Source organism: Filicampus tigris, chromosome 2 (assembly GCF_054856515.1).
Source record: "Filicampus tigris isolate MCC_2025a chromosome 2, RoL_Ftig_1.0, whole genome shotgun sequence".
Classification (NCBI taxonomy): Eukaryota; Metazoa; Chordata; class Actinopteri; order Syngnathiformes; family Syngnathidae; genus Filicampus; species Filicampus tigris.
Window position 1 is genome coordinate 2,012,108 of NC_141218.1, and position 22,295 is coordinate 2,034,402.

The window sequence follows — 22,295 nt, forward strand, 5'->3', positions numbered from 1 at the left end:
AAAAATATGCATCCAAGACTCTAAATTGCGCACAGGTTTGAATGGTTGTTTATCAGCTAGGATAGTTTCCAGCTCATTTATGACTCTGAAGACAAGCACATAGAAAAAGAAGCACATCACAGCCATCTTATTACGACATTTGGGAGCTGTTGTGCGGAGAAAAAATAACGTCTCCTTTAAATTACGTATGTGAAACATGAAAACACACTTTCTTGCTAATGTAGAAATACAAACAGTAGGTTTATTTCATTTGTGATACAATGTACAATATTTTGTTACAGGTCCAGTATCAATCATCAATGTGACAATCTCTGTCGAGGATATGAGCGGCATTGAAACATGAATATTTGATCTCGTAAAAGCCCTCTACACGTTACAAGCATAGTGTAAAAATGTTATAAATGTATGAACAGTTACCTTCAAAACATGGTTACAAGCAAATTATCTTCAAGTATCTCAGGGATAGGTGAGTGCTTACCTATACAGTGCACGTTCCATAAATAATATAAATATGAAAATCACCTTTAGTGTAGTTGGAACGTACATTACAACGTAATCATATATTCTCAGTCACAACTTGTCCATGTTTAGTTCAGTAAATTACAATAAATAACTAACGCTATGTTTACAGTTAGCATTAGCCTCAGCTCCCTGTTTGTCTAATAACAGGACAACCGTACTTTTTCATAATTAAATAAAACCGCATGCGTCAGTACGACGTGTAAAGTACTTGGCATTTGTTGTTTTGCGGGATCGCACAGTGCCTACAGCATGGAAGAATGTGGCTCCGCTAATGCTAACAAGTCTACGGGCAGTACATTCAAGTTAAATTCGATATTGAAGCCTTCGGAACATTTGGACAAATGCGACTGGCTCTATAGTAACTTTTTCTCAAGTACACAGTGTCTCTGGAACGTATTGGCCATGCTGTAAATACTTCCTGGATGCACTGTATAAGTCTTATGCTCATTTTATACTTGCTGCAGGCAAGTTTCAATAGCTGCTTTCGTGGCCTGTCAGAATGTAGACGTTGCTCAGTGCTGAGGGCTCGTTGGTCGGTGTGCTCTGAAGAATGATGTCCCTAGGGCAAAAAAATAATTTTTTTCAACAATAATTTGAATAAAAACGAGATTAAACAGTATATAAATTCAATATATTATTAACACTCATTTGGTCACCCTTCCTCTGGTGTAATAACTTCATTGTGTGCAATAACAATATTATTCCACTTCTAGCTATACATCTCCTTTTATTTATATTTCAACTTTGTACATTTGTGAATTATATTTGCCCGTTTATTGCCTGTGTGCGGCTATTCTATCGTGTGCTCTTATGAACAACGGCCATTTTGTAGACGGACGGACGGAGGACGAGAAGTCTGTTAAAAAGGACGGACTAAGCAAGGACAGAAGTGGGTTTTCCAGAGGGTTAGGGTTTTACGGAATGTAAAGACGGAAGCACTTAAAAGGATAAGCACGGACGGGGTCGGATGCCGATTCTTTTTAGGAATAAGGACTGAGGGCGAAGGACGGACCGGCACAAATGTGTAAAGTGCCCATCTCTGTATAAACAACACACAGTGTGTGTAAAAAGTCAGATATTTTTTTAGATGACACTAATGACCAAAACAATTCATTCTCATAAAATTACAATTACGGTTTCTTTTTAGTACAAAGGACTGTTCACATACCGGTTTGTTCCCAAAACTCGGAATACTCGACTCTCGTCTGTAATTTCTTGTGTTACCTGCAAATCAAGTACAATTCAGCCGGTGAGAGATGCATGCGGCAAGAGAGTGACTGCAAGAAAAGATCTTGAATCACCTCATTTGAGTGAAAGCTCCTTCCTTTCAGTCCGTGCTTCCAGAAAGCCAGCACGCTGTCCTGCAAGCAAACTGCAACAAACTAAAGTCAAACAAATGGAAAAAAAAACACCTTCTTGAAATGATTGGATTGGATTTAAAAAAAAAAAATTTACCAAGCGTTTCAATGGGGAACTCGAACACCATTTCAGCAGCTAGCTCCTTGGATGGAAGCCCCTGTAGGTTTACAATCTTGACGGTTTCTGGAGCGTCAAAAGTCACATTTCGAAGATTGCCGTCATGTTTGAAAGCAAATTGATAAGTGGTCAAAATGGAGGTGGCTTACTTTCTAATGCAATGAGAACGGTGTCTCGGTCCAGCTGGGTGACCTGTACGGCCTCGACAGCCCCGTTTTCTGAAAGGTAACATTTGAAATGAATTTTCCACTCTTTTTAAGATGAGTCATATTGTCGAGATTTTAGTCGAAATGCTACGAGAAAAAAAGTTGAACATTGTCAAGATGGAAAGTATATTTTTTTGGGGGGGAAAAAAATAATTTTAAAAGTCCATACTGCAAGATATAAAGGTGAATATTGTCAAGGTAACATTTTAAATCAAAAATCAAAATGTTTAATTCTGGCAATATTACCACTGTAACCAGAAAAAAAATCCATAACTTTTTTGTTTTGAAAAGATACATTTTATTATTTATAACTGTGGTTATAAAGTTAAGTTATAACCATAGTTATAGTTATAACCATAGTTATAAGTTAAATACATGTCACATATTTAAAAAAAATATATATTTATCTAAAATCTTGTTTTTAATTTTTTTAGATAAATCATCTCTTTTTTAAATTAAAGTCAAAATACTATAAGAATAAAGTTCTACAATTGAGAAAAAAAAAAAAAATTTGTTTTAGCTAAAAAGCAGTAAAAACATATACATACTTGAGAAAAAGGTATATTTTGGAGATAAATGAAAACCTCCACATTTCCACGACTAAAGTCAGAATTTTACACTAATCAAATGATCCATTTTTGAAAGGACAAAAACGTAACGCAATGTTAAGGGCATATGTTTTTATATTTTCTCTCCTGCGGGGCGTGATGCCCACTTTGGATTTTTTGCTTCAATTCCGATCTTGTACCCGTTCGCATGACAAAAACAAATGCGACTTCTAATGTGTACGCGAGGCGTCCATGACGTGACACGCATGCGCGCAAAGCACGGCGTCCAGTGACGTGCACCCCAAAAAAGACATTACGTGTTTACGGTAGCTAGGTAAATATGGTCACGCGTGTAGAGGCTCATTTTATCTTCTCATATCGCCAGAGTAGCCAGGCGGGAGGGACTGACGCACATCTAATGGCACATCCCCCGCCCGCGTGGGGGAAATATCGGTCTTGTGATGACGTATGGGTCGGATGTGTGCAGATGAGTGTTCATAATGAAAGCTCATCGCACACGTATCCGATTTACATCCACAAACGAAAGAGGCCCAGGACGGATTTGAAAAAAATCGGAATTGTACTGTTCACAGTGCATGGAAAAAAAAAGTGTCACACGTGGGCAAAAAAACCAACAATCGGAATTGAGCTGAGAAACTTGAAATGAGTGCTTTTTGAACGCGCAAAGGACCATCCATACCTGGCTGTGAAATGGGCGTGCCATTCAACTCGATAATATCAAACTTGAGGTTGCCATCGGCGCAGTCTCTCACCCCCACGCACAACTGGGGGAACTCGTCGGTGACCAACACCAGCAGCTCAAATATAGCCAGGGAGTCCGGCAGCCTGGTCGGCAGGTGCTGCGAGCACAACGCAGGGCGGGAAATCCTCAAAGGCTCGGCGCCTGCGGCAGGCGGGCGGCTTACAAACCTTGAGATGCATGAACTTCTGGAGGGGCTCATACCACAAGAGCAGAACCAGGCCGGACGGAACCGCCCCGCATAAAAAAGTACTGTCCGTGTACGGGTTTCGAGCTGGAAGACAAACGACCAGAGGAGGGAGGGAGGGAGGGAGGGAGGGCAGGTTAAGACGTGCCATAGACGGGAAATCCCGCGAGGCCTTACCGACACTGCATCTCCTGCAGCCTTTCGTGTCGGGGATCTTCACGGATGAAGTCAACTTTCTGAGGAGACAACGCACGCAAATCCTTCAGACGGACGGACGGGAAAACAAGGACGTGACCGAGTCTCCTGTGTTTGCTGTTACTGGGGATGTTCGATAGCACTTTTCTGCCAGTATTCACTCTGGAGGACTCGGCGATACCAAAAGACTGATAACATTTCAGTTCAGTTTTGTGAGCAGACGTGATGCCATTTTCAGTCGACAGAAGTGACAAAATGGCCGCCCCCAGAGATATCTTAAAAACGAGGGGATTAAGACTTATTCCACAAACGCAAAATTAATCAGAATTCCGTGTTTCAACACATATTCTTGAAAAAAATATCTTTGGGTTGACTTCGTCTTGAAGTATCGATGGCTGGTACCTGCATCCTTTATGGAGACTCGATGCCTTGAAATAAGGCAGGAAACGGCACGATGCCGATACTTGGTATCGGTACTCGCCCGTGCTTAGTTTTTATATGTTGTCTCGGGCCCGCTACGACATGACTCCAAAGCGTTATTGAGCCAAGGCACATATTTTATATGAGAAAAATCTCAGCACACCACCAAACAAAAAGGGAGTGTGGTGGAAGAGCATTTATTGTTCTGCCTGTCACTATATGTTGCTGGCAAAGATAAATGAACAAGGATAAAAAGTTAAAAATGATTTGTACTTTTTGGGTGATTTTTTTTTTTTTTTTTTACTTTCATTGTTACTTCCGGTAATGGATGACACAATTTTGATTTTAAAAAGGGAAGTTGGAAGCTCCCTACGCGGACTGTAGAAAGACTGCAATAGTAGTAAGAATAGAAAAAAGGTGGTACTGAAATACATCAAAACCTCATTTTTGATGATATTTTACAAATAAACTGCAATTTGAACTGTTAGAAAATAAAAATGTCATAGTAATAACAATAACTGACTTGAGTGAAAAACCTTATGCGGTAACAGAAGCAAAGAACAACAACACAGTCTTGAAATGACGGAATAGGTCCGTGGCCGCGAGCAAGCGGTAAGGGTTCCGAACTCAAGAGGTCTTACCTTGTGCCAATCCTGTCCGTAAAACGGCCGGTGCCCAGCGACAGACTGCCGTGTTTTTTCGGCAAATGTCCCTTCTGCTCGAACAGGGCGCTCAGACTGTGGGAATAAAGCTGTGACGATTTTCCTGCCGTGGGGTGGGGAGATTTTTGCCGTGAGAGCGGCCGTGGGATACTTTGCGGCGTGTTTGTGCGAAGTCGTTACCTGACACGGACATCAGCACGTTGTTCATCACATACAGCCACGTGCATCGCTGGGGCAGCAGCTGTGTGAGGGAGGGACGACAACAAATGGAGTCAAGTCATGCAGAAAGCCATTTCTTTTCAAGATAAATTGTTTCATTAAAACAAATTGAAATTGTTTTGATTGAAAAAAAAAAAACACAAAAAACTCTAACCCTATAAATACGTACACACACATATACACGCGTGTGCGTGTATACATATATACATATACATATATACTATGTATACATATATATATTTTTTCAATTAAATTTGAGACATGACGAGACATATTTTCACAATAAAGTAATATTTTAGGGCTTAATGTCAGAAAGGTTGCAAGATAAAAAGTCATCCAATGTTTTGGATTAAAAATAATATTTTCATGATTAACGTGGTAACATGGGAACAAAGTTGTACATTTTCCAGATAAAAGTTTCATATGGTAGAGACTAAAGTTATAATATTACAAGACAAAAAGTCCTCCATTTCCAAGATGAATCCTGGTAAATCCTGGTGGCAAGGATGTTGAAGTGAGTTTCGGAGTTTCATTCAGACAAAAGTAGTGCAGTGCCACCATCTTAAGGCATATATATAGGCAGCGTTTTTTTGTCGGGGAGGGGGTCATTTCTTCTAAATGATCACTATCCGCGAAGCACTGTATTCTGTTAATACCTAAAAAATACAAATAAATCATGCTCTAAACTCTTCCGGAAAAAAATAAATACAGTATATACAGTACTGTATGTTGTATCATTTCTTTACCTTCTCTAGCGTATCTTCGTGAAGTTCATTCAGGTTGAGTGTGTAGATTCCCTCCTCTGCTCCAAGAATAAGATGCTGGTCTAAGAGGGAGAGACGGCTGTCGATGCGCATCTACTTTGCGTTGAAGAACTTGAAACCACAATGAATATTTTACCTCTCGTGTTTGGAAAAATCCAGGTGACAGCACAGTGGATCTTGAGAGGGCAGCCATTGAAGACTTTGGAAAAGCAGGCCCCCATCTACAGCATGCGCCCCACCCCCCCCCAAAAAAAATGATCACCGCACTGCTATTTTGTGCTTCAATATTATTCACTGTAAATCACATGGACTAGTGAGTGAAAAATAAAACAGGACGTGATAAATAATTTGGAACACAGTGTGAACCAGTTACAAAAAGACATTTTTTTTCCTTTTGGATTGGAGTATGAGCTCAAAGTCGCTTTTAGCGTGTCGTGCGTGTCAAGGTGGTTGCATGCGATTGGATTTGACACTTACATGGACTTGAGGGGTGGGAGGAAGTCCATGAAAATCAGCCCTCTACAAATACCAAAAAAAGGGTACAAATAATAAAAAGAAAGGCAAGAGTAGAGTGAACCCCCGTTTTTTTGCGGGGGATACTGTAAGTCCCACGCTGCCGCACACTTTAAAACACATTTAATCACTTTAAACATATCATGTGTCGCTCCAAACCTTTGCGCTCAAATGTCCTTTGTTTCAGAAAACCAGGACAACTGATGCTAGCTGCTAGCATGTCGATGCATTTTTGCATCGTTAGCCTCGGAGGCGCGAACCGCAATATAGCGGGGGAACACCGCAAATCACATTTGGACTCGGCGTCTCGCTAACAACAAATCCAATTAGGAAATAACAGGCCGGGGTTAGCGTATGAGCCAAGTAGTACTATACCGTAGCAGAGCAGTGAGGTGAACCGGAAGGTGGTGGAAACTCACAGATTCCTCCGTCTTTTTTCTCAGTGTGCTCCATTCGGGGGAGAGGGGTGTCTCCTTTTCAGCGCCGGCGTCGCTCACCTCTGCCGTCACAGCGGACAGACGCGGGTCGCCGCAGCGCCGGCGGACGTCCCGCGTGGCCGAGCACCGGGCCAACACGGCTGACGGACACATTTTGACAAGTCACGGCCGGCGAGCCGCACACGGCGGCACGAGCGTCGGTTACGGGGCCGTACCGGAAGACGAGGTGGAGTCAGGCGCCACGGAGGCGTCCGGGCCCAGCGTGCAGCTCGGCCTCTGTGCGGCATCTCTGTCGCCGGTGTTGAGGTTTAAAGAGCAAAAGGCGGGCAGGGAGCCTGTCGTGGGGCTCAACAGAGCGCTCTTCCTCCTTCCCTACAGCAGCAGATGATGACATCAACTACAGTGCATCCAAAAAGTATTCACAGTGCTTCGTTGGTTTTTTTTTTTCCAGATCAGAGCCAGAATTCAAAATGGAGTCCATTCATTTTGAATGAACGGCTTCAGTTGGTTTTTGAAATTCCAAAGCGTCTCGGAACCAGGAGTTGTGCTGTGTTCGGGCCCATTTTGTAAATTAATTCCAGCCCACGTCATCTTTGTGAAGCAACCCGCTTCTTCCTTGATTGTGACTCTAGCTCTTTAATGTTCATTAATGGTGAGAAAGTGCAATATACTGTTTGTGCAGCCTCAAAAGATTAGACAGGCTCTCTGTTCAGGGCGCCCACGTCACTCATCGTTTGGCGAATTCCCGACAGATATGCCAGCCGAGATATCAAGGAAAGCTGTTGTTCGCATTCATATTGGGCAAAATAGCGAGCCAATCGGAGCAAATCTTATTGACTGACATATGACACATCAATGAGAAATCGGCCAGGTATTTTCGATTCACTAATCAGCCAGAAAAAAGGCATCCTGCACTCTAAAAACACTAATAACACAATTTTGGGTCAAAAATGGACCGATCCACTAATTGGGTCAAATTGACCCACTTCCTTGCATTGCTTTGGACAAAACAGTCCATTTTTAAGGGTTGTTTTGTACAAAACAGCCCAATTTTTGGGGGTTGTTTTCTGCATAAACAAACCAGAAAGTTGACCCAATTAGTAGGTCGGACCATTTTTGACCCCAAATTGTGTTATTTTTAACCCAACTGTTTTTAGAGTGCCATAGCAAATGATCTGGCAAAGCCAATAAATGGACATCCAATATGATTTGAAAAGAAGGGAAAACATTGTGGCACGATGAACCATTTCACAGATTCATTTCGACCGATGTTTTGCATAAAACGGTCGAGAAAAGAAATTGGATTTTTATGACACAGGGTAGTTAATCCATTTTCTTTGTGTGTATGTGGTTCAGCACTCACATCAGTAGATGGCGCTCTCCTTATGGTTAAGCTCCTGAAAAAAAAAAAAAGACCACAAAATTTTCATCGGTCTCTGATTGGGTAACAACAACTGAGTGACGGAATTCAATTCGGCGAGAGTCCGATGACGTGACCGGGACGACGTCACAAAAACACAGGCACAGGCAAAGCCGTCAGCCGGCGGGTTTGTGGTCAATCACAAAATGCAGATTATGAGCGCGGCGGCATTTTGAGGGATTGGGGTCTGGATTAGGAGGCGGGGCTAAACACAAAGCCACTGGAGGAGGTCAGGGAGCCGATGTGTACACAACAACACGATCATGGACGAGCTGGGGAGGAGGGACGTGGCCTACCTCAGCTGCAGAGCTTGCTCCACACATTCCAGCAGGCTCCTGCAACAGGAAGACCTGCTGGTTATCTGCCCAGGGCCCCTCCCCACCCCACCCCCCCGGCCGCCGGCCCACAACAATGGCCGGGAAGGAACCGGGGAGGGCCGGCCGGGACAGGCCCACACATATTGGGCCTCAAAGGAACATAGACGGATGGACACCGACACAATTTCAAGCGGGAACTGTTTATGATCAATAGTCCCATTTTACTAGGCTTTAATGGCTCAAGTTGGCTGTCATTTTGAAAAAAAAAAGTTTTTTTTTAATGACGATCACTTTTTGTTATTGGTACAAATTGTGCATTCGTTTATTTATGTAACGCTTCCAATTACAGTTTGTGCGGACAATGCAAAAACATGTCCAAAATCGTTTCAGTCTTTACATTCTAGTTAATTACGTCACCATTGTATGTTTTTATAAAGTACAATATCACGTCGAAGCAATTTACTAAAAAAAAACCTGGTGGTTTTGTCTGATAGGCTGAAAAGGATTCATGACATTTCCACTCATTTCAGTGGGGGAAAACGATTTGAGATATGAATGTTTTGAGATGGTCAAGAAAAGAATTCAACTTGTATCTTAAAACGGAAGTCAACCCAAACATATTTTTTTAAGAATATTTTCCCAGCAGGCCCACTAGTTGAAACACGGCATTCTGATAAATATTGCATTTGTGGAATAACTAAGTGTTAATCCACTCGTTTTTAGCCATCTCCGGGGGCGGCCATTTTGTCACTTCTGTCGACTGAAAATGACATCACAACTGCTCACAATGACCAATCGCGGCTCAGATACAGAAAACAGGTCAGCCGGCAAAATGGCCGCCCCCGGAGATGGCTAAAAACGAATGGATTAACACTTATTCCACAAACGCAATGCCCTGTTTCAACTAGTGGGCTTGCAAAGGACATATTCTTGAACAAAAAATGTTTGCGTTGACTTCCTGTTTAAGGCATAACTTCATCACTAGTACGCGAGTCTTTCTACAGCAAGCAGAGGAAGCTTCCACTTGTGCAAGTCAAATGGACTTCTTCCCCCTGGTCTCTCCACTTGATAAGAGTCCAAATGGCATCATTCATTTGTTGCACTGGCAAGCGGGCAGCCGGTGTTTCCCAACCTTGGAGCCAAGGCGCTCATTTTACATTTAACTGGCAATTTGCCTCACTTGATCATCTCCATGTGCGCATTAGAAGTGATCACAGTCATTGTCGATGCAATCACAAGTCGGGGCTCGACTTGGACACGTTGGCTGCGTCACAGACGGTCGGAAAAGACAAAAGCCTGAACACGACACACAACTACAGCCGGGCTTGGTTGCGCCGTTTGGTGCGCCATGCCGCTTCAAATGAAAACGCTAAAGATTATTCTTATAAGGACACGGAACGGCGTCTTACGGCGAGTCGTCTTCATCGCCAGACAAGCTCCAGTCGTCGTCGTACGAGCCCTGCACGGGGGGGAAAAAAAAAACGTCAGGGCTCGGCTAGCTGATTTGTTATTAACAGGCGTCAGTTAGCAGAGCGGTCGGAGCCAAACTTACCAGATCGGGATAAGGTTCGGTGACTTTCCTCAGCGGTGGACCAAACTTCACTTGGCCAACTACAAAAAAAAACAAAAAACAACAATACTAAAAACAACAGTACACAACAAAAGACATGACACGGGGAAAATAACATTGATCGTTTTTACTCTATTTTATTGTATTTTTAAAATTGGTTAATTCAATTTTTAAATATTTATATATTTTTTTTAAATCATGTATTTTCTTTAATAAACAGTCTTATAAAATGTACAAATAAAAAAGTAATTTCATTTCATGACGTTATTGGTTAAGTATTAACAATGACTTAAAATGAGCACTATTTTTTAGAAAATACCAAAATATTGATATAATAAACAATGTGAACGTTTTTATTTTCTGAAATATTTGATAGATCTATTATGGTTAAACCCATTAAAAACAATCCATTTAAAATTAACATTCATTGTTATTTAATCATAACATGAATTTTTTTTTTAGATGAAAAACAAACAAAAAAATGTTTGTTTAATGTATCGTTGTATGCATTAAGGGACCAAAAAATAAGTTATTTTATTCATGATATCTATTTTTTATTTATTAATCACTTATCTGAATTTTATCCGCATCGACCTGAAAAAAAAAATCCACATAGATGGATCCCTAATATTTATTATTATTAAATCTTTTTTTTTTTTTTTTTTTTTTTTTAAAATCCGTCCATTTTGAAAATCCCTTCTTAAAAAACGTTTGCGTGGCCCTGATTACATCCGGTACGTGTAAGTCCATGGAGGTCAACACGGACTTGATTGATAGTTTGAGACTGGGCCGAGATTGCGCACAGGTCCCGAGCGAACAACCAGCGGGACCAGCGACCCGGTATAAAAGTACCAGTGTGCATCTCACACCCACTCGTGGCACGTTGTGCGTGCCATCCAGCCAGCAGGCCCGCATTGCCACACGGATGGACGAGGGCGGCCAGCGGCGGGCCGACTGAGGAGCTTTTGTCCTTCCTCGTTCACATCGGCGACATTGCGTCATTGAGCGTCCGCACAAGGACAACCACTCTTCATTGCAAAATACATTGAGACATCCGCTCACGAGCTGCCGGCTCTCCGCTTTCTGCCACGACGGTACTCGAGTCATTGAATGATAAACAAATCCAAGAGGAATGAGTGAACGAATTTGAATCCATTTTGCGAAATGCTTTGTCAAGGCCGACTGCGCTTACGTTGTTCTTCAGACACCGTTCTCTCCGCGGGCAGGTGTTTCCCCGCTGACTGGATCTTGTCCGGAGCTTCCACCCCAATCTGCCCACACAAACAGGATGGCATGTACACATGCTTCAAAAGACAAACTTTTTGTATTTGAACACACACACAAAAATGCACGTATCAAATTCTATTCTTTGTCTTTAGATCCGACGTGAGACTGACACTTTTTCCCCTGTCTATTGTAGATCGTAATTTGTGTTTCGATCGATTGCTTTCTCTCGTTACGTTATTGTTATTTCCTTGTTGTAATGTAAAGTGTTGTTATGAAACGCGCGATATAAATAAAGTTGCATTGTATTGTATTTAATAGTACCATCAATTTCGTAGCATTTCGAGCAAACGTGTTGTTTCGCAAGCGCGCACCGAGCGGGGAGCTTTTCGCACGAATCAGTCGCCAAGAAGTAGCTCCCGATTTTCAAAAAGGTTGCTGAGCCCCGTCCCAGCACGCACGCAATCATGAGCCCGTGTCACACGAATGACTGCGCTGACGACTTGTGTTATTCGACACAAACAAACCACCTTGACATGAGCCTCGTCGAATCCCCACTAATGGCATTACTATTGTGTTAGCTATCACAAAGGTGTACACCAAGGTGCCGTCCCGGACCTCCTCCAGCTCGTTGTCGTCCATGCTGTGCGTGGTGTGCAGCTCGGGGTTGTTGGCCGTGTCCAGCAGCTCGATGACCAGGTTTCGGGTCAACAACTGCGTCACGAACGGATGCTGGAGGAGAAGAAGGAAGAAGGCAAGGCGTCACTTGGTGAGTGAAGGGCAAAGGGCAAAGGGCAAAGGGCAAAGGCCAGCCCGCTCACCTGTAGCAGCGTCTCAGCGGATGGCCTTTTGCGAGGGTTTTTGATGAGCGCCATCTTGACAAAGCTTTGGAAACCCGGAGACCTGTGGCGTCGTTGCGATGAAAGACCGACCGGCAAAGCATATACATAGTGGCGGTAGTCGTTGAAACTCACCATTTGTTTTTTTCCTTTAGCTTTGGCGGTTGGAAGCTGCTCTTGGACATCAGCATCAAAGCTCTGAAACATGGCAAACACGTCAATGTTGTGGATGAGCGCAGAGGAGAGGAGGAAAACAGGCACAGCGCTCCACAACACAAAAGCGCGGCCGCTTCCCGACCTCATTGGGTGGAGGTCGAACATGGGGGGCTGGAGCTCGGCCAGCTCGATGGCGGTGATGCCCGCGGCCCAGATGTCGCACAGGTGGTTGTAGCCGCCCTTCTTCTCCACCGCCGCCACCTCTGGAGCCATCCTGCGGGCATGCAGGATGACTTCAGTTCTTTCCTCAGGTTATGAAATGGATTTCGGAGTTCCTCAAGGTAGCCTTCTTGGGGCACTCTGATTTTCTTATTACACTGGATCGTTCATCAACATTTGTCCGCGCATTTGCGTGATGGTGGAGGACACTTCTGAGGACAACTTTTTTTTTTCTATTGAAGTGGGTCAAATTTTCTACTTAATCGGGACAAATTTGAGCATTTTTTTCCTCGTCTCTGATCAAAAACGGCAAAAGCTCTTAAGGGATCATTCTGTGCAATTATGTGTAGAATAAGTTGAGATGATTTTTCTTTCCTGATCTGCTTGGAAAATGGTGAAGGCAACAATTGTAAACGATAAATGGCGGCACACGCGTACCGATAAGCTGGCCTAATTTGAGCATTTCGACTCTCTTCCGATTAAAGTCAGCAGAGGCCCGATAGCCGTAAGTCTCTCAGAGATGATCCTGCGATGTGGGCTGTTATAAATGATTTTTCGTAACCAATCCGCTTGGGAAATGCTGCGGGTTGGAAATCATAAACGATAAAACTGTTCGATATTTATCTATGTCTGTGTGCAGTCAACACCAAGTAGACTCGCGATTGCCTGTGAATTTATCGTTATATGTTTATCGTTATGTGTGTGGTCTGTGATCATCTTGACGACCATGTGTAGTCGTAGCGTGTTTACTACAGTACACACGGACCAAACATCAGGCACTTTTTTTCTCCCGTCCAAAGTCAACAAAAACTTGATTATCGGACATCCTGAAAAGATGATCCTGAGCGATTATCCTGTGTGTGGGCCGATTATTCCCTCCATCTTTCTGTCCAGTGTGTCGTGCACTAAAGCGAGTGGCCTTACCAGTAGGGCGTCCCGATGAAAGACTTCCTTTTGGCCACAGAGGCACTGATCTCTGCTGCCACACCAAAATCCGCTACAAGGCACATGCACGCGCGTAATGACTTTAGTGCCACACAGTCCGATTATCATATGGACAAAGCGGGTATGCGTCCAGATCGTTAACTGACCCAGTTTGACATCCCCTCGTTCTGTCAAAAGGATGTTGGCGCCCTGTACAAAAAGACACTGCGCTTTAATGCACCATCAAACAAACCAAAAAAAAAAAAAAAAAAAAAAACGAGTGGCGCGTGACGTGACGCAGCTCGCCTTACCTTGATGTCTCGATGCATTTTGCCCGTTTCATGCAGATGATACAAACCCTACAAGACACGTAACAGTGCAGTCAATAACACAATCAGCTGGGACAATACAAGGCGCCTCGTGCCTATTTTCGGTGTAATTCCACTATCGACCACCGGACGGCGCCAGCCTAACGAGTTTGAGATATTTGGAAGAAGAAGGATGAAAAATGAAAAAAGTCTTTCAGCACAGCCGAGTTTTTGTTCGAAATGAGTGAATGTCATTCTCTGTCATCTTAGTTGTTTTGCCTCCAAAATGCGACGGCCGTAAGCTCAAAGCACTTGACTCTTTGCGCATGATTATTGATTGGAAATTTAAGTTATGTCAGAAGCTGCATTTGTCAACACATTTTTGGGACGTCTTTGAAAGATGAGCCAGAGCCGAGATTGCGGCGAGGCACATGCGCTCAGGCCTCCTCCGCTGCCAATCGACCACATTGGATTTGAATGTGACCAATTTAAAGTCAGCGGACATCTTGCAACTTTTTGACGTGCGGTGGACGTCTTCAAAGTGGATCTTAAACCGGACGACCCGAAACTTTTGTCACTCGCAATGACAGAACGGAAAGCGTGTTCCTCCGCACTTGAGCGTTAAAAGTGCTACTTGGCTGTCCTGTCCGTGGCCGGCGGGAAAAAATGAGTCAGCGTGCTGGCAGTCAGCCAGAGGAGATTTCACATTGTGACTGCAGCCTGTCATGTAATAGAAGAAACTATGGGGGGTGAAAAAAATGTACCTGGAGGGTTTCTCTGCACACATACGCAATCTGTTTCTCCTTTAACGGGCCCGTCACTTTGGGGAAAAAGACAAAAATGCAAAATCAAAAAAGGTGCAACTTTTTCTACTTGTATCTATTCATACCGTGGTAGATATCCTGAAGGGAGCCTCCCCCGCAGTATTCCATGCAGATCCACAGTTTGGTGTTCCTGGCCGACAACACGACAAGATTGTTCAGCTTCCCGATCAAAAGAGATGCTCGCTAAACACACTTCCACAACCATACAAACACATTTTGAAAACGTGACGCAATGGATAACGTGCAGCGATGCGCTTTTTCAAGTGTGCGAACAAACTTCTCATCTCACGACACGCGTGCCTCAATGACAACGTAAACCGACAGTTGTGGTTGACTGTAGGCGTAAAAAGCAGGATGAATGAGGATTTCACATTCAAGAACTTTCAGGAAAAAAAAAAAATCGGCCGAAATACTTTCAGTTTTCCCGCTTCGTCTTTCAAATATATACGAGGAAAGAGCAATAGCCAGGTATTTGTACACGTTATGTTATGCTTGCAACTTATTTGGTGTGTTTTTTTTTTTCTTCTCCATATACCTGTGGTAGCTGCCAAAGTAGGCCACGATGTTCTTGTGCTTGCATTCCCTCATCATGGTGATCTCCTGCTGGATGGACGTGATGTCATCACCTGGACAAGCGCAACCACTTCAAGGTCAGGGCGGGGTCGGCCCACGCAAGCGGCGGGTGTTGCATCGAAAACAAAACACTAGTTACGACTGACATGGGTCCAGCTTGACAATCTTGATGGCGGCCAGCTCAGACGTGCCGATGTTCCGCGCCTGCGTCGGGGACCAGGAGGGGAAACACACGTTCGCGGCCTCACTTTTAATCAGCATTCATTCACAAGTGATTTGATCAAATCAAATTAAATGGGGAATGAACATGGTACAGTTTTTCTCGACCTTAATCAAGCAATTATTGGCTAAAATATTGTCATGTACTGCATATGGGAAATTATTTATCTCGATGTTTTATTCAATATATGGACCAATTTGTTAGATAAAAAATTAGCGCATTCGTATGTATCGGTAAATATCGATTTTTTTTTTTGCCAATGTTTCATGACTGAGGTTTTTTTGGTTTTTTTTTTTAACACTTAAAGGGGCAAGTCAAGCCAAACATATTTTTTTTCAAGAATATGTTCTATGCAAGCCCACTAGTTGAAACAGGGCATTCTGATAAATATTGCATTTGTGAAATGAAAGTGTTAATCCACTTGCTTTTAGCCATCTCTGGGGGCGGCCATTTTGTCTTCTGTCAACTGAAAATGACATCACAACTGCTCACAACGACCAATGACGGCTCAGATTCAGAAAACAGGTCAGTCGCGATTGGTCGTTGGAGATGGCTAAAAATGAGTGCATTTTGCTGCTTAATTTATAGAAGACAAAATGGCCGCCCCCAGAGATGGCTAAAAACGAGTGCATTTTGCTGCTTAATTTATATTCCACAAACGCAAAATGAATTCGAATGTTGAGTTTCAACTCGTGGGCCTGCTGGGAACATATTCTTGAAAAAAAGATGTTTGGGTTGACTTCCACTTTAACAACATAAGACAAAAGACATTCAAATATTCAGCCCAACCGCCCCAAAAATATAACCAGCCAATTTTCGTCCATTTGTCTCTCTTTTGTAAAGTCAAATAAATAGTAAATGACAAAGTATTGTAAAATAGTCCAATGTTTTCAGCTTGTCATTCATAGCTTTTAATGTTGTTAGGGTTAAGGAACCAAAAGGAAGTTATTTGTTTCATTACAGCGATTCATCAGATATCAGAATTATACTCTGCCAAATGTTGCAATAAGCATCGACCTCCCAAAAATCCCTTTTGGTGGGCTCTGGTGGCGGCAAGCAACACACATAGCACATTGTATTGTATTGTATGAGGGACGGCGACCAAAACAACGGCCTCGAACCCGCCCACAACAAGCCACTAATAACGTGTCTGAAACATGGGCGGGGCTCCGAAGCAAAGTCGCTGCCGTGCTGGTTTCCAGCCGCGTCGCTTGCGCCCGTGCCGCCCGCGCTGGACAAGCTCAAAGGGCGCCAGTACTGTTTTTCAACCACATCAACAGAGGCACGCACAAAAATAAAGGGCACGGCAGGCGGGAACGGAACGGTTCGCACATCTCCCTCGCCAATGCGAGGTGCTCGGCTCCAATCCGTCCGGCTTGCTCGCACGCCTCAAAAACACGCAAAAAGTAGCTGTGAATGCAACTGAACGATTGTTTGTCTGCATCGGCGGGCCAGGCAGCCGTGGCGCGCCGGTTTCACTCTGGCATCCGCACCACGTCAAACGCGTGTTCGCTTCCTGTTTTCCTTCCTGTTCGAGCACGGCGCTTCCTGTGACTCAAGTCATCGTTTGAGAGACGCAAGCTAGCCCAAAATAGCAGCCTGGGCTGTTTGACACAATGTTCATTCCAACGGACCACCACTTTCAGAAACTTTATATAGATTAGGATCAAATGCACCTGCTTGGCCCACCACAGCTGGGCATTCCGTCTATTTTTTAATGGAGCGGTCCGTCTATCCGCCTATGACGGACGCCCGTTTTGCTCACGGTTGACAAATGACGGGAAAAATTTTAAAATAGACAGACTAAGCATCGCCGGCAGCCCGTGCATTTAATCCGTCTTTCATCTGCTGTCCGTCTTTAATCAATTTTTTGCGGCGAGGCTTCGATGGTCGCGGCGAGGAAAATAGTGAGTTGTTGTTGCTTGGGGGACACATTTGAGTGAGGGACCAGGCTGTCAACAGGCTTCCGCCACGCTGTGAGTCACTATTTCTGTTCAAACATCACCTAGCAAGGGGTGGGTGGGGGGGGGGGATGCTAGTGAAAGTTTAGTGGGACCCGCCAAAGGACGGCCATTTCAAATGAGAGGCGGACTGGACTATAGGCGGGTACTATTTTTTTGTTCCCCCTATGAAAAAGGCGAATGACGGAGGACGATGCTCAATTTGTGGTCAAATGCCCAGCTGTGTAAAATACATTAGGATGAAAGCCACGTTCCAGCGGCCACCAGTTCCATATATTTTCGATGGCAGCTGACTTTGGGCGAGAGGCAGGGGCCACCACAGGAGCAGAAAATCCAAACGCCCGGCCGGCTGTGTCACACGTGAGCTCCGAGCAGCTTCATGCCAGCCCGCTGTCACATGTGCGGACCGCGGAGGTGGAGACCTCATTTTTTCCCCCTCCCACGAGGCAAAAGCGGGCCATTGTCCCCGGCTGGACGGACGGACGCCCTTCTGTGTCTCCGTTCAGCAGACTTGACACAAGGAACGCGGGAAGTGGAAGGAAGGGAGTGACATGTTACCAACGCGTTCACATTGTAGACATGTCCGAGTCCGTCAAAAATCAAATAATCACTTGGCCTCTGCTGAATTTCTAAGTTTGCTTCCTCGCTTACAAAGAAATAATCCCTCTCTCATTTTTATGGTTCTTTATTGATTGTGGTCATAGACTATCAATATGAATTATCCAATAACTTTGATATGCAGCCCAAGGTCCACGTACTACTACTTTCTTTTTCCTCACTTGTTGCACGACTTTGGCATACGAGTGGGACAACTACATGTTACAAGTGAAGCAAAACCGTGCACTACTGGTATTATTAGCAGCGGTGTAAAATTCTACGAGTTAACATCTGGCTCTTAACTAGTAGTACTAATTGCACACAAATCTAAAATATAGTAAACAGTGTACTCACTCACTACTAGTACCGTCTACACTGGGAAAAAAATGTTTGAATTTACTCAATTTTGTTTCGTCAGGTGGTTGCGCATAAAATCATCTGGATCCAGATACAAGTAGATGTATGGTCTACTTCAAAAACGTATTTGGATTCAGAGGATTATTTTTGGTCAATTCACCATTCCATTTTATGTTGCCCCACTAGTATGTCACAATTGCACCACTTGTGTGCAGAAATGCCATGCAGTAGCGCAAAAAAGAAAAAAAAGAAAAAAAAAAAAAAAAAAAAGGAACTATGGCGCGATCATTCTACCAGTGCGCTGAATTATCTTAGTAGTGAGGACAAAGGGCATACTTGTACATGGGGCCGAATATGGATATTCAAGAATATGTTGATTGCAGCGCACTAGTAAAAGGATTGGACCGCACGTGAAGAACAACTGTCTTCCTCGTAACGTTTTTTTTCGAATGCATGACATTTTTGCACACCAGTAACACGTCACCAGTGAGGTCAAACTGTGCACTACTTGACATTTATATACTAGTAATAACAATACAAAGGTGAAACTAGTGGCACGAGTATGTAGATGTCAGTGAGTGCAGTTTTGCTTCACGAATAACATTTAGTTGTGACCAAGTTGTTCTACTCGTGTGCAGAAATGTTACAAAGTAATGGAATAAACGTTACTAGTTTTGTATTGTGAATCGGGCTTGTTCGTGTTCAAGGAATTCATTCATTCATTCAATATCTTTGATATGCAGCTTCAGCTCCAGAGTGAGGCAAAAACTGTCAACGAGTTGACACCTGTGAACTACTAGTTGAGCGCTGTAGTTGTTCACTGGAAGCATTTCAAAGAGTAGCACAATTGTCAACACGACCAGTAGAGATGTGGCGTGCAGCTGGCAAATTTAGGGCAACGGCCGAGGCGGCCAAAAATTGTGTGTGGGTTTTTTTTTTTTAAATGCGTTTTCGGCTGATACTGTGCCTTTTATCCATAGTCAATATAGAGATTTTTTTTAATCGAATAATTACTCTCATATGTGTATGCAAAGGGTGTACCTAATGAAGTATCCTATCGAAAAGGACTAAGAACTCTTTGTGCAGGAAGCATGAGTGGGAGGGTTGAAGTAAGTTTTGCATTGCTTCATTTGATTCTTCTCCTACAATTGTTGTGAGGAGCCACAAATGCAGCCAAGTGTGAGAATTATCTTAAAGTCATTGGTTGAAAAGTGGGCTGATGACTTGGCTCCGGCCGTCTCACCTTGAACACGTCCCCGTAGGTGCCGCACCCGATCCGGTGGAGGAGCTCGTAGTCGTCCAAAGGGTCGAGGAAGGATACGCCGATGCGCTCCATGCCGGCAGCCGCCGTCGTGCCGCCGCTGGCACCGCTGGCGCCTTCTTGCTCCGTCTCGGCGGCGCACTTGCCACTAGGCTGCTCCTGACGCCGAGGACAAAGAACGTCAATTGGAAGCCCCCCCCCTCGAAAGGAGAACCAAAAAAAAAAAAAAGGCACGGAAACAAACGACTTTTAAAGAAACACGCGCGCGATACTCTACGTCGAAGAAAAAAAACAAAACTGATGGAGTCGTGCAAAAGAAAAAAGGCACGTCGGAAAAAAAATGGCCTACAATCACAATCGCGCAACTCCGGATTAACTCTGCTGTTTTTTTTTTGACAATCCTATATTCGAAAGAACAAAAATAAATAAATAAATATATAAAAAAAACATATTCAGGTGTTGGTTTCTTACCTGACTCAACGTCATCCATTAGAACACGCGAATAAATGTCATTAAATATAATTATGTCATTTGTGAAAGTATATTCGATTTTCAAACTGGTCAATATGACCCACAGCATAAAAATAGTTTTAAAACATAAAATACGAATTAATTAAAAATAAAGCCAGAAGAATATATATATATATGTGTGTGTAATATATATATATATAATATACACACATACACACACATATATACATACATACACACACACATATATATATATATATATACACACACACATATATATATATACATACATACACACACACATATATACACAAACACACATATATACATACATACACACACATATATATACATACACACACACACACATATATATATATATATACACACACACACACACACATATATATATACACACACACATATATATATACATACATACACACACACATATATATACATACATACACACACATATATATATACATACATACACACACATATATATATATATACATACATACATACACACACACATATACATATATACACACACACACACTAGTGTCATGGGTCATGTGATCCACTTCACATTAAATCATCCAATATATTGTATAACACTTTGCAAATTCTTTTTATGAATGAAATGGAAATGAAAAGAATATATTTCATCCAAATTTTCTAGAAGTCTTTTTAGATTTTCAAAAGGGTCAATTTGACCAGCAACAATATTAGTTGCTGTTCAATAGTTCATCCTTTTTTTTAAATAGAAAAAAAATTTCTAAAGACCCTAGGTTCACATCAATTAGACCTGATACTTCCTAAATGATTTCTATAAAGGCAAAAAATAAGGCAAGGGGAAGGAGCTCATACCTTATTTTCCATCGATACTTATTTTAAACTCTCACGTGGGTCAGTCTGACCTTTAAAATGGATTTTTTTTCTCCCCCAAGGGGTCAGTTTGATCCGCAACAGCCTCTGTAAGAGATCATTAGTCTGCCATGGCAAATGATTCACTTTCGTTTAGCTGGGCTGAAAATGATTCATTCTTTACAAATAACGTATCTATGCCAGCAGCGCAGTGACAAACATTCATTGCCTAATTAAAGTCGCAAGCCATTTGTGAATATGAACTTTCTCTCAAAAGATATGAAGCAAGGACACCCAGCGATCAGCCTCCACTTCTTTGTCTTTATTACTTGCAGATCCGCAAAAACAAAGTCCAAAAACTACAAGTGAGCGCGACATGGAGGGAGCGCCTCATGTCATGCGGTTCTGAGCCGACAGCGCTTTGTGGGCTTTTCTCTAAATCACAAAAGCGGGCCGAGTCCAAACTACAAGGCCCCGTCTACAAAAAAAAAAAAAGCAAATAAGGCAACATCGAGCTAGCAAGAAAGAAGCTATCGTTAACGCGGAAGTGGACAATGTTACACAGTAACTATCCTAAGGTGACTTTCCCAGCTTGCAGCCTTTCCGACTCGTCCTGACGAGACAACGTCAACTGTTTGTTGCCGTGAGGTCTGACTTGCAACTGTTCACCAATTCACCGACTGGAACTTATCGCCAGTGGGGGGGGTTTGTGCTCATTATGATGCCACAAGATGGTGCCAAAGCCCTGTCTAATGGGAAAGTAGTACACGGGTGTCAAAGTACGCTCAAGTGATACATCTCGACTGCGAGACAATCTTTGTATGTCGGGGAGGAGCTGACTTTAGCCTGGGTTGTTGGCAAAAGCTCTGGGGAGTCCAGTCTCTTGCTTTTGCAAATCATCCCAAAGCAATGTCGTAAAATGACACGCAACTGTTTGGGGATGTATTGATGTTGTTAACTATTTGCACACCGCTGTATTCTTCGCATGCTTGCTCATGTTTTAAAGGGGAACTCCACCCCAAATTTCTTGATATGTTCTATGCGCCTCCAATGGTCGAAACACGGCATTCTGATCGATGTTGCATTTGTGGAATATGAGTTAAGCAGCAAAATGCAGCCCTTTCCAGCCATCGGAGGGGGCGGCCATTTTGTCACTTTCTCTCCATCGCGGATGCTCGGGCAACGACCAATGGCGGCCCGGCTTCAGGAAACAGGTGAGCCGCGATTGGTCCTTACCCGAGCGTCCGCGACGTCATTTTCGGTGGAGAGAAAGTG

The 22,295-nt window shown here is 43.2% G+C and overlaps 1 protein-coding gene across 2 annotated transcripts; it reads right to left on the reverse strand.

Moving 5' to 3' along the window:
- Window positions 1–221: 221 nt before the first annotated feature.
- map4k2 (mitogen-activated protein kinase kinase kinase kinase 2) lies at window positions 222–22,150 on the reverse strand. Of its 2 annotated transcripts, XM_086016706.1 has the most exons (33): window positions 21,074–22,150; window positions 19,662–19,838; window positions 15,430–15,487; window positions 15,246–15,336; window positions 14,776–14,840; window positions 14,651–14,706; window positions 13,890–13,937; window positions 13,746–13,788; window positions 13,579–13,651; window positions 12,578–12,709; window positions 12,415–12,477; window positions 12,262–12,343; window positions 12,059–12,172; window positions 11,409–11,487; window positions 10,199–10,257; window positions 10,056–10,105; window positions 8,626–8,664; window positions 8,273–8,306; window positions 7,125–7,281; window positions 6,892–7,049; window positions 6,437–6,478; window positions 6,096–6,180; window positions 5,942–6,021; window positions 5,157–5,217; window positions 4,956–5,079; window positions 3,877–3,935; window positions 3,683–3,786; window positions 3,453–3,612; window positions 2,148–2,216; window positions 1,978–2,064; window positions 1,824–1,894; window positions 1,691–1,746; window positions 222–1,081 (listed from the first exon to the last, which is right to left on the reverse strand). In XM_086016706.1, exons 2-33 carry the CDS (start codon window positions 19,752–19,754, stop codon window positions 994–996), a joined length of 2,580 nt encoding a protein of 859 aa, XP_085872832.1. In that variant the 5' UTR covers window positions 19,755–19,838; window positions 21,074–22,150; the 3' UTR covers window positions 222–993. The 2 variants fall into 2 exon arrangements, with proteins under 2 accessions (XP_085872832.1, XP_085872841.1); XM_086016715.1 differs by lacking the exons at window positions 8,626–8,664; window positions 21,074–22,150 and having other exon boundaries at window positions 19,662–20,288.
- Between the last annotated feature and the right edge of the window lie 145 nt (window positions 22,151–22,295).